The sequence below is a fragment of the Microcebus murinus genome, chromosome 13 (assembly GCF_040939455.1).
Source record: "Microcebus murinus isolate Inina chromosome 13, M.murinus_Inina_mat1.0, whole genome shotgun sequence".
NCBI classification, from domain to species: Eukaryota; Metazoa; Chordata; class Mammalia; order Primates; family Cheirogaleidae; genus Microcebus; species Microcebus murinus.
In genome coordinates this window covers 63,871,180-63,883,502 of record NC_134116.1, presented here as the reverse complement: position 1 = coordinate 63,883,502, position 12,323 = coordinate 63,871,180, and the positions used below count along the sequence as shown (strand labels likewise).

Genomic DNA, 12,323 nt, shown 5'->3' with positions numbered 1-12,323 from the left:
GCAACCAGAGATAATTTCACAGAAATAACCCTCAGCTCAAAGGTGATCACAGTAGAGGATAACTGAAGGGTAAGTTTTTAAAAGTAGCTAACAACAATCAGGACAAAAAAAAAATCTGCTTTTGCAAATTGCTTCGTCCTGTAAACAAACATTCAAGATGTAGGTGGGTAGTTCTACAAAGACTTTCTGATCAGCTAACTTTAAAAAATTTGTACAGTTGACATTTTCATTGAAAGAGAGGTAGTATCAAATTCTTTAATCCATTACATTAAATGCCACAAATACCTATAAGCATTAGGCTATTTGGATCTTGGCCAAAAATAAAATTTAGATACACTAGAATCTTTACTTGCAGATAAATCTTGGAATTTAAAAAAGTCATGCTGAGGAGCAAACATCCTCTGGCTACTCCTCAGTCAACTCTCAATGGAGCTACCAAAGCAAAGCACTCTTCCTTCCATGATCTGATACATGCGCCTCACGAAGAAACCGACATTTCACTGAAAAAGGAGGTAGAGGGGGAGCAGGAATGGAGAGAGAGCTCACCTCACCATTGTCTAGAACAGCCATGGATGATGTCTGACCACAGGCAATGCCAACCACCCTCTTAATATGTAAACAGTTTGTAACTTTTCGAGGAGTTGGTTGATTTGCTGTAGAACCTGATCCCACCTGACCACAGTTGTTATACCCCCAAGCAAACACCTACAAAAGAAGGGAAAAAGAAAAAAAAATAGGGTGAAAATTCGGCCTCTAACACAATCATAAAATAAAAGTAAACCCACTTAGTGAGCATTATACTATGTGCTAAAAGTTTCTAAATGCTTTACACACATTAACCTATTTAATCCTTTTAGTAATCCTGCAAAGTGACCCTGGCCTAGGTAACATTATAATCCTCATTTTATATGTAGCAACTGAAACACAGAGAGGTTAAGTGACTTGATAGGGTTCCACAGCTAGTAAGTAGCGCAAGTAGAATTTATGCTCAAGCAGTCTCCCTATGCTCTTAACCACTATGCTACTCTGCCTCTATAATTATCGCAACTATAGAGATGCATATATATAATTGGGGGGGGGGTCTCATTATGTTGCCCAGGCTGGTCTTCAACTCCTGGGCTCAAGTGATCCTCTGGCCTCACCTACCCGGCAGCTGGGACTGCAGGTAGATGCCACTATAGGTACATACCACCACTGTGCCAGCCTTCTATATATTTCTCAATGTGGCATCAACAGAAATAAGGTATATGCAACATAACTATCAGTAACGTAAAAAATTTGGGCAACTCTTTGGGCACAAATACTCCTTCTTTTTCATGGAAACCTTTCTAAACGGCAATGTAAACAGAGAGAAGAATTAGGGAAGGGGTGTTGGCAGTAGAGGAAATAACTTCCTCTAACACCAGGAGAATTTCTAAGACCCCTACCTCCACCCCTCTTCATCTGCCTGCAGGAAGCGGTCTGCACACATCCTGAGTTTGGCCTCCACAATTCTTTCTTTACTCTGTCAGAACGTTCTATTTAAGTTCACATGTTGGACATTGCCCAAGGCAACAACAGCAAAACCCACTGCTGATATCTTAAAGAATATGTGCTATGCAGATTCACTTCACAGATACAAAGAAATAACCTGCAGTACTTCCTCAAAATATATTCACAGGAATATCTAGTACAATAATGCAAATATTTAGCACAATTATCCAAAGTAACATATGCTTAAGGTTAAAATAAAGCAGGAATCAAGCCTGTACAAATTAGCAAATTTTGGCTAATTTCAACAATCATTCTTCTGGCACTTCTCAAATATAGCAAGTTCCTTTGCAATGCTGCTGCCTGTCATTTAAAAATTGGAACTGTAGTTCCACTAACTAAGAGATGCACCAGGAAACAGTGGATTCTAGGCATAAAGCCTGAGTGCTGTGCCTGGCTCCAGCACATCCCAGCCATGAAAACTGGAGCTTTTTGGCTTCTTCATCTATAACTTGTCCTACTTAGTAAAATCACTATCAGACCACTGAAGAACTTTAAACAGGGGAACAATATGATCTAATTTGTGTTTCAGAAATCATAGGGGGATAGAGATGTGATCAATTAAACAGGTAGATCAATTAAAAAGTTTTGAACAGAAGAGACCGTGGCAGTAGTTCAAGCAGAAGACGACAAGACCTGACCAAAGGCAATGGAGATGGAGAGGACAAATGATAGGAGAGATTAGAAGGGAGAATCTGCAGGATGAGTACCCTTTAAGGTGAGTACAGAACTTGGGGGCTGAACAGGTGGTATATTTTCTCCTACATCATTACATATACTGAAAAACAAAATAGACCTTAAAGGATGGGGGTCATTAAAAGAAAAAAAAAAGTACAGAACACTGTTCCACAAATCTGATTTGCAGTCTTAGCAGAGCATGAGACTCGGCTGCCTTAAGGTCAAATCCTGTCCCAAGAGTGGTACTGTTTACATAATACAGATTAAGTTAGAGAAAGAGTGTGTCCCCACAATGTTTTTAGCTACACGCACAAGGCTACTATGTTCATATCATACCAAATACAAAAATAGTCATTGTTTCATTTTTTTAAAAAAAGCAAGGAACTTTCATGATAGCCAAAAGTAGAAGCAACCCAAGTGTCATCAATGCATGAGTAGATAAACAAAATGTGGTATACAGCAAGTCTTCAAAGAATGTTGTTTTTTGTTTTGTTTTTTTTTTTGAGACAAGAGTCTCGCTTTGTTGTCCAGGCTAGAGTGAGTGCCGTGGCATCAGCCTAGCTCATAGCAACCTCAAACTCCTGGGCTCAAGCGATCCTGCTGCCTCTGCCTCCCGAGTAGCTGGGACTACAGGCATGTGCCACCATGCCCGGCTAGTTTTTTCTATATATATTAGTCAGCCAATTAATTTCTTTCTATTTATAGTAGAGACGGGGTCCCGCTCTTGCTCAGGCTGGTTTCAAACTCCTGACCTCAAGCAATCCGCCCGCCTCGGCCTCCCAGAGTGCTAGGATTATAGGCGTGAGCCACCACGCTCGGCCAAGAATGTAGTTTTGTTATAAGATTAATGAGAAAAAGAAATTGGTTCCTGGCCAGGGCCACTGTCTGTGTGTAGTTTGCACGTCCTGCCCACAACTGTGTGGGTTTTCTGTGGGTGCTCCGGTTTCCTCCCACATGCCAAAGCTGTGTACAATAGGCTGTGTCTAAGCTGTGCATGTGTTTTAACAGTCCCATGGATGTACCCCGTGACACAATGGCATCCTGTCCAGGGCTTGTCCCCACCTTATACCCTGAACTTCAGGCCACTCATGACCCTGAACCGAAGTGAGTTGGAAAATTAATAAATGAAAATGCAAATTATTGTAAAATAAAAATTTATAAAGTAGATGATAATCATACAAGTGCATGACAATAAACACAGTTCAAAAGCACTCAGCAAGCTGTCATGTTTGTAATTGTTCTTGAACTGTGTGGTGGTAGATGTACTACTCAGTTTTTGATTTGCAAACATTTATTCCTTGATTTAACCTCACCACCACTACGACCACCATCACTCACTGATTCACCAAAACTTGAGTAAATGATCCTCTTGTTTTTATTAATATTTCTTTAATACATGTGCAGCTCACATTTATTTCAATGTTTAATATGAGATGTGGTTTGGGTCTTTGTTTAGAAGTTTGGTGATGTTTTTGTGAACAGAAATATACCAAAAGAACTTAACTCTTGCTTGTATTAATTGGCCCATGACAAAACTGGTTTCATTACATGTTGTTTTCGCTTAAAGTCATAGTTTCCAAGAACCTGGCCCTGACGGTAAGTGAGAACTTAGTATGTGCATACAATGGAATATTATTCAGCCTTAAAAGAAAGTAAATCCTGTCACATGCTACAATGTGGAAGAACCTTGAGGACATTGTGCTAAGTGAAACAAGCCAGTCGCAAAAGGACACATACTGTATGACTCCACTTCTATGAAGTACCTTAGGTAGTCAAACTCCTAGAGACAAAGTAGAAAGGTAGTTGCCAGGGGTTAGAGGGAGGAAAGAATGGGGAGTTTAAGAGGTACAGAATTTCAGTCTTGCAAGATGAAAAAAGTTTTGTGGGTGGGTAGTGGCAACAGTTGCACAATAATGTGAATGTACTGAATGCCAATGAATTATACACTTAAAAATAGTTAAGATAGCATAGTTAAGATAGCAAATTTTATGTGTATTTCTTCACAATTTGAAAGACCCAGAATAAAGAACAAAAGCAGTGTACTTACTTCTCCATCAGCTGCCAGAGCCATTGAATGATGTGAGCCACAAGCTACTTCAACCACTTGCTTGATCAAGAGATTGGTACACACTTGGATGGGAGCGATGCCTTGGTTGGTCGTCCCATTCCCAAGCTGGCTATATCCATTGTGGCCCCAGGCATAAACCACCCCATCTACACACAAAGCACACAAAGAATCAGTTCCAAGAAATGGTAACCCCTGTACTTTGTTCCCCAGAACTTTGTTCAATTCATTCTCCAACCTTCATTTCTTTCACATTGCCCCTTTATCTTTATTACAAAACCACTGATGGGGTGTGGGAGAGAGGGACGGATGAGAGAACAGGATAAATGGATGTAAAATCTGTAAAGAAAGGACTTGGTGCTAACACAGATGGAAGATCAGCTTCATGGTTGGAAGTCAAAATTTGTATATACAAAAATTAGACTTTCTAAACACTTTGATTCATCTCAGCAGTTTCTGTGTCAGGTACCAAGCAAAAGAAAGAAGATGCAGAAAAGCTCAACACTAACATTTACCATCACTTTATCAAATACCAAGTCTCAGGGAACCCCTGGGAGGTGTATGTGTCAGTCATTCACAAAGTACAGAGGAAAGATGTAGACCAGGGGTCCTCAAACTTTTTAAACAGAGGGCCAGTTCACTGTCCCTCAGACCATTGGAGAGTGCACACTGTGGGCCCCGATGAGTCAGCTGTTAAGCAGGACAGACAGCGGAGGCAAAAACACCCGGTGGGCCGGATAAATGTCCTAGGCGAGTGGCATGTGGCCTGCAGGCCGTAGTTTGAGGATGCCTGATGTAGACTGTTGCAAAGGAAGCAAAAATCACAGAGCCTCTCCCAAGCAGACTATTTTAGTAGCATGAAATCAGGCTTAATTTTTTTTTTTTTTTTACATAAAGCAACCATTTTATTATTATTCTGTATGTCAAGAATCTGGACAGAGGACAATGGAGATGGCTTGTCTTTGCTCCATGATATGTGTGATCTCAGGAAGATTCAAAGGCTAAGGATGACTCAGTGGCTGGGAGCTGGCATCATCTGGAGGAATCTTCACTCCCATTGTCTGGCTGTCTTTGGAACGTATAATCAGATTCTTATAAGAAACACAACTCAGGAACAGCCAAATAGAAGAGAGGCATACGGCAAGGTAAGTAAGGGGTGGACTACACAGAGCTTCCATGCTCTCCCTGGCCACAGCACCATGACATGTTCACCAACCTGGAAGCTCCTCTGTCTGCATTTTTCTTTTTTTTTTTTTTTTTTTTTTGAGACAGAGTGTAACTCTCTTGCCCTGGGCTAGAGTGCTATGGCGTCAGCCTAGCTCACAGCAACCTCAAACTCCTAGGCTCAAGTGATCCTCCTGCCTCAGCTTCCCGAGTAGCTGGGACTATAGACACATGCCACTGTACCTGGCTAATTTTTTTCTATTTTTAATTGTTTGGCTAATTTCTTTCTATTTATAGGAGAGACGGGGTCTCACTCTTGCTCAGGCTGGTCTCTAACTCCTAAGCTCAAGCAATCCTCCCGCCTCGGCCTCCCAGAGTGCTAGGATTACAGGCCTGAGCCACCACACCCAGCCTGTCTGCATTTTTTTGAGACAGGGTCTCTCTGTGTCACCCAGGCTGGAGTGCAGCTAGAACCATCATAGCTCACTACAGCTTGAACTCCTAGGCTCAGACGATCCTTCTGCCTCAGACTCCTGAATAGTTGGAACTACAGGCATGGGCCACAACACCGGCTAAGTTTTCTTTCTATCTTTCTTTCTTTCTTTCTTTCTTTCTTTTTTTTTATGTAGAGATGGAGTCTCACCATGTTGCCTAGGCTGGTCTCTACCTACTGGACTCAAATGATCCTCCTCCCACCTCAGCCTCCCAAAGTGCTAGGATTATAGGCGTGAGCTACCATGCCCAGCTTTGTCTGAAGTATTTTAAAATGACTTGGATTAAAATAAATAACTAGACAGTCGTATTGGAAAAATTAATTCGTCATACCATACACCATAATAACTTCTCAATAAATTAGAAATTTAAATGTAAAAAATAAAACTGTATAGGATCTAGAAGGAAAAAATTAGTGAATTTGTTTATAAGCTGGGACTATAGAAAATTTTCCTGACTCAAAAATCCAGAAACAATAAGAAAAAAGACTGATATATCTAGTTACATTAAAAAATTTTTTTACAAAGAAATAAAACAATGAGCAAAGAAAAAATTAAATACTGGGAAAAAATATTTTATATCACTAAAAGATAATATCCCAAACATACAAAGAGCTCCTAAAAATATAAAAGAAAAAGACCAAATGGTGCTTAACCATACAAAAAGACACTCAACCTCACTCCTAAGAAGCAAAATGCAAATGACATCTTAACACAACAGAAGACCAGGCTCCCACTTATCAAGGCTGATCTGGCTACTACCATTGCCAAACACCCACTATGCCAGTAACAGGGACCAATGCAGAGCCCCCAACACAGCACCATTCCTCAGGGAGATCAACTAACCATTTGGTGACAAGTGATCACAGTGGACCTATTGGATCCTACAAGGAACAGACGTTTCTATTGACAGAAATCAACATATAATCCAGGTACGGGTTTCCTGCCCAGAGCACCTTAGCCAGCACCACTATCTGAGGGTTTACTGAATATTTAATCCACTCACACAGGATCCCACAAACCATCTCATCAGACCAAGGGATCAACTTTACAGCAAAAGAGGTGCAGCAGTGTGTGCATATGACCATAGGGTTCACAAGTCCTATGACATACTGCAACATACAAAAGCTGCTGGCCAGAGAACGTGATGGACGAGCTGGCCAAAGGCACCACTGGCTGAAGCACCAGCCTGGAGATGATGCCATGTGCAGATGGGATGCCATCCACCAAGTGAAGTGTATCCTTTAATCAATGGCCACTATATGGTGCTGTGTCTCTAACAGGTAGAATACCTGGGTCCAGGAGCCAACAGCAGATATATAAGAGGCCCTGCTGACCACCACTCCCAGTGAATGACTTGGGGAATTTGTGTTTCCTGTCCCTGCAATTCTAGTTTCCACAAGTTTGTAAGTCCTGGCTCCCAAAGAGAGAACACTTCCACTAAGGGACACAGTGAAAGTCCCGTTGAAGGCTGCCACAGGAACTCTGATTCCCTCTAGCCAAAGTCCAACAGGAAAGAAAAGTCGCCCTCCTGCCAGGGGCAAATGACCCCATTGACAGGAAGAGGCAGGACTGTTGTTATGTAACAGGGGCAGAGAGGAACATGTTTGGCACCCAGGTGACACTTGGGAGTCTTTTCGTGCACACTTGCCCAATAATGATGGTAAACAGAAACGCACAGCAGCCACGGCCTCAATACAGCATGGTCACAGCTCTTAACTCCTCATGGACGAGAGCCTGGGCCACCCAATCAGTTGTGACACCCAAGCCAGGTGCCAGCCACTACTTGTAAGATGGTATACATACACCGCTCTTTCCTTTTTCCTTGATGAAGCTCCGGAAAGGTGAACGCCATCACAAGATGGCTCTTAGTCTCAAATCCTGGTGAAGGCCTCAAAGCAACACAACCCCCTGGACACCAGCACCTGCTTCCCCAGCCCTGCTCTGGCCACACTGTCTCTAGCAGACCAATGATGACTCTTTAGGACCACGTGAGGCTTAAGAGATGAGCAAAATTACCCAAGGATGTGAGGGTGAAACAAGCCAAGGGGGGGATGTGAGAGTGAAACAAGCTCAAAGAGAAAATGATCCAGGGGGGCCCTGAAGGCAGCAATGAGGCACTGTAGTGAGAAAAGGAGAATTATAAGTGCACATACTGAATACCAAGATCCTACGCTTCCCTTGCTCAGCCCCCAGAAAGCTGGCAAAAAAGCTTTATATCCCCAGGTCAGGAAACTGGGGGATTCTACTCTATAGAAATTCACAGTTATAACCTCCCTCAGTACTTGATGAGCCACACCCATGAAAACAGAACTCCCAACATGTGTAAAGTGCCCTGCTCTTACCTGTGAACCGACAATCAAGGATCACCACAGTTTAGAAGAAAGCCTCTAACATGAAAGTCAGAGACCAAAACAAAGAGAAACAAGAAATTTGGGAGGAGAAAAAGAAACAATGTGTAGAGAATAGAAGATAACTTAAAAATAACCTACAACTATAAATAGCCTCAAAGAGAAGATACTGAATCCATGAAACACTAGCAGGAAGCTCTAGAAAGGAACATTTAAAGACAAGAAAGAGCACTTGGAAATGTAACAGAAGAAATGTTAAAATTTGACATAAGGGTTATAAGATAAAGTCAAAGAAATTTCCCAGAACATAGATGGGAGAGAAAATAAAAGAAAATAAGGAAGATCAGTACAGAATCTCTAACTTCCTTCTAAGAAAAATTCCAAAAAGGAAGGAACAGAGAAAACAGAGAGGGGAAATTGTCATGAAATATTATAAGAAAATTTTCTAGAAATAAAAGAATTTCCAGATTAAAAGGCCTATAAGAATGGCCAATACAATTAAAAATTATACCAGAGTAGAGTCATAATTATTTCACAACACTTGGAATAAAGAAGAGATCCTTAACACTTCCAATGAGGAAAAAAAATCATATACAAAATAGCAAAAGTCGGAAAGTCAACAGCAACCCTGAAACTTGAAAAGCACAAAGACTTCAACATTCTGAGGAAACATGATTTCCAACCTAGAATTCTAAGCCCAGCCAAACCACTGACAGGCATTAGGGTAAAATAAAGACATTTTAGGACAGGATCTCAAATATTTCTCTCTTACTCTCTTTCCTGGAAAACTTCTAGAGTATGTGTTTCACCCAAATGATTATGCCTCTTTGGCATAATCCAAAGAGGACAACATAAGACACAAAAAACAGGGGGTCCAGAAAGGACAAAGTGAGGGGACTTCTGAGGACGAAGGTTAAGTGAATAGCATATAGGTTTAGAGATTGACCAGTCCAGACTGGAGCAAGGGCTCCAGAGATTATCTGATATATTTAGAAGTGCTGTGAAACAATGTGCTGCTTTGTGGAAGAGTTTGGGCATACGTTAACAATGGCTGTATAGAAAAGTAAGTAAATGAAAAAAACCTGAGGCAATTATCAACTCCAGAAAAACAAACAGCTGTACAAAGAAGGAGGCGGCTCAGCTATAAATAATTATATGGTCCTAATAATATAAATACTAACCAAAATGATGATATCACTATATTGAAATGATAAGGAGAGGGAAGGTAGGGAGAAAAGCTAAATTCTTTCTGCCATTACAGAAAGTTAAAGGATAATATTTAAAATTTAGAAATAGGAGTATAAGCATGTTCTTTTAAAAATATGAGATTAAGTACCAGAAGAAACATATGAAAGAGTTAAAAGTGGTTCCCTCTAAACAGTAGTTGTTACTAAGAGTAAAGAGGGGTAGGGCAATGGCACTTCTACTTTTCACTAAAAATCTGATACTATTGGATGGTTTTAAGAGTAAAATTGTTTCAAAACTATTTGATTGTTTCTAATACCTATATAACACATATGCAACATGCATGACATGTAATGTAAAGCATGATGTATATTGTATAAAATGTGTTATAAAAATCAAAACTGAATTAACCACAGAAAGATATCCCCACAAAAAGTTTTTTATTTATTTAGATCTGAAATGTAACACTCAACAAATTTAAAACTGTACGATCTGTTGTCTGAAAATAATTCCAAAAGAAGAGTTATAGTTTCCTAAGGTCACCACTTGGAAGAAAACCAAGAATCTGAATGTGTATGTTCTAGTATGTTTGCTCTAAAAAAAACCTGCCTCAGTATTTTATGGTTAGAAATCAAGGACTAATTAAATTTGATATGTGCTAGGAAAAAATTAAATCCTTAGGTCACAATGGCTGACAAGCTGAACCAGTCAGTAATGCAGTAACTGTTTGAAAGAACCAGCATGATGCCATGAGGCATGATTACACAAAGCAGAAGTGAGATAATCACCTCATTATGCACAACTCCAGTTAGACTTGTACTAGACAATCATGCTCAGCTCTGGATCTCACAGCTTATGAAAGATGCAGAGAACTTGGAGTGGATTCAGAGATGAGCTACAGGCAATTAAAACGCTAGCTACTCAGGCCTATGGCAACATCCAAGGAAGCTGTGATTCCTCAGCCTAGACACAGAAAGGCAGAGATGCAAACCATTTCCCAAATGCCACCCTAGACTACTATTCAACAAAAAGCTGAGGACCTCTGCAAAAGAGAAAGCAAAAGCTAATGTGCCTAAAATATAAAAGGAAGCATTTAAAGTTATATATAACAAACTTTCAGAGAGTGCTGGTTACCCACAGTGCTGATAAATTACCAAAGAAAAATGCTACTCTCCTTTAGTGATCTTGGAGAGACAGAGAAAAAAAGGACAAGAATCTATCAACCTACATCCCCATTCTTTTTCTATTTTTTTTTTTTTTTTTTTTTTTTGAGACAGAGTCTCACTCTGTTGCCCGGCTAGAGTGCCGTGGCATCAGCCTACCTCACAGCAACTTCAAACTCCTGGGCTCAAGCAATCCTTCTGCTTCAGCCTCCCGAGTAGCTGGGACTACAGGCAAGCACCGCCATGCCCAGCTAATTTCTTCTATATATATATTTTAGGTAACCAATTAATTTCTTTCTATTTATAGTAGAGACAGGGTCTCACTCTTGCTCAGGCTGGTTTCGAACTCCTGACCTCGAGCGATCCGCCCGCCTCGGCCTCCCAACCCACATCCCCCATTCTTATGATATAATCCGCATGAATGCCAGGGAATAAACTAAGATTTCTCCATTCAAATGATTCAGGAACTATACAAAGAAGGAAAACCAGCAGGATCTGTGTTTATAAAAATATACCAAAGAGACTCTGAAAGTTGCCTTGCAACCACAAATCCACTGAAAAATTATGCTGGACCACTTCATTTGCTATACCTAGTCGTCTACAGCTTTATATAAGTAGTCTAAAACCTCTGAAGTCTGCCCAGTTGGCAAGGCTTCCTCTATGGCTGTTCCTGAGTTAGCCTCAAGTGTTTAACCTGCTTTGTGTACTTCCCCTCAGAAATTAAAAAAGAAACAGTCCAGGCCCGGCGCAGTGGCTCACGCCTGTAATCCTAGCACTCTGGGAGGCTGAGGCAGGCGGATTGCTTGAGGTCAGGAGTTCGAAACCAGCCTGAGCAAGAACGAGACCCCCGTCTCTACTATAAATAGAAAGAAATTAGTTGACCAACTAATATATATATAGAAAAAATTAGCTGGGCATGGTGGCGCATGCCTGTAGTCCCAGCTACTCGGGAGGCTGAGGCAGGAGGATTGCTTGAGCCCAGGAGTTTGAGGTTGCTGTGAGCTAGGCTGACACCACAGCACTCACTCTAGCCTGGGCAACAAAGCGAGACTTTGTCTCAAAAAAAAAAAAAGAAACAAATATCCAAACAAATATCCAAAATCAATTATTTAATATAGCTTTACCTCCTCTTAGCTTAGAGTTAACTGCCCAACTTCCCCAAAACTGAAAAGCTAGATTTGTTTCTCTTTACCTTCAGTGCTGAGAAGGACGTGTGGTCCACTTCCGTAACTAAGGCTTTTAATCTTCTTTCCACATAAGGCTTCTAGCTTTTTGGGTACGAGCGTACTTTGGTTATCTCCAGTTCCTAGACAGTTACTATAGTTCAGTCCAAATACAAAGACCTAGAAAATAAGTGGTTTTGTTGGAGTCATTTGGCACAGGCTACAGTAAAAGCTCCTTTCTCTGCTCTGAAAATAAGACACTTCAAATTCAATTAGATAGCTCAGTAGGTAAGAAGGGACTGATAAGATTGTTAGAAAACACTCAACCTCTGCTGGCATTACTAAAGGTTTTAGAAAATTTGGCTATACCATGAAACTCAAACAGCAGTATGGAGTAGAGGGGTATAAATCACAACACTGAAAGAAGAGAGAAACTGTATCAAAGGCATGGCCTTCCTGAACTTCAGGTTCTCTTTATCCCCTACCTTTTCTCTGTCTTCGAATGGCACACTTTGAAGCCCAATCCCAAAGTA

At 40.8% G+C, this 12,323-nt stretch overlaps 1 protein-coding gene across 3 annotated transcripts in view; it reads right to left on the bottom strand.

The window, feature by feature from the left end:
* RCBTB1 (RCC1 and BTB domain containing protein 1) overlaps positions 1-12,323 on the bottom strand; it is a 46,550-nt gene that overhangs the window by 21,287 nt on the left and 12,940 nt on the right. For 2 of the 3 annotated variants that reach the window (XM_012737311.2, XM_012737310.2), the window contains exons 3-5: positions 11,820-11,970; positions 4,256-4,422; positions 547-705 (exon numbers count right to left, since the gene is read on the bottom strand). In XM_012737311.2, the coding sequence (XP_012592765.1) occupies positions 547-705; positions 4,256-4,422; positions 11,820-11,970 (477 nt within the window). Of the gene's footprint in view, positions 1-546; positions 706-4,255; positions 4,423-11,819; positions 11,971-12,323 lie in introns of those variants that run through there. The other variant, XM_076009450.1, reaches the window with a different exon arrangement.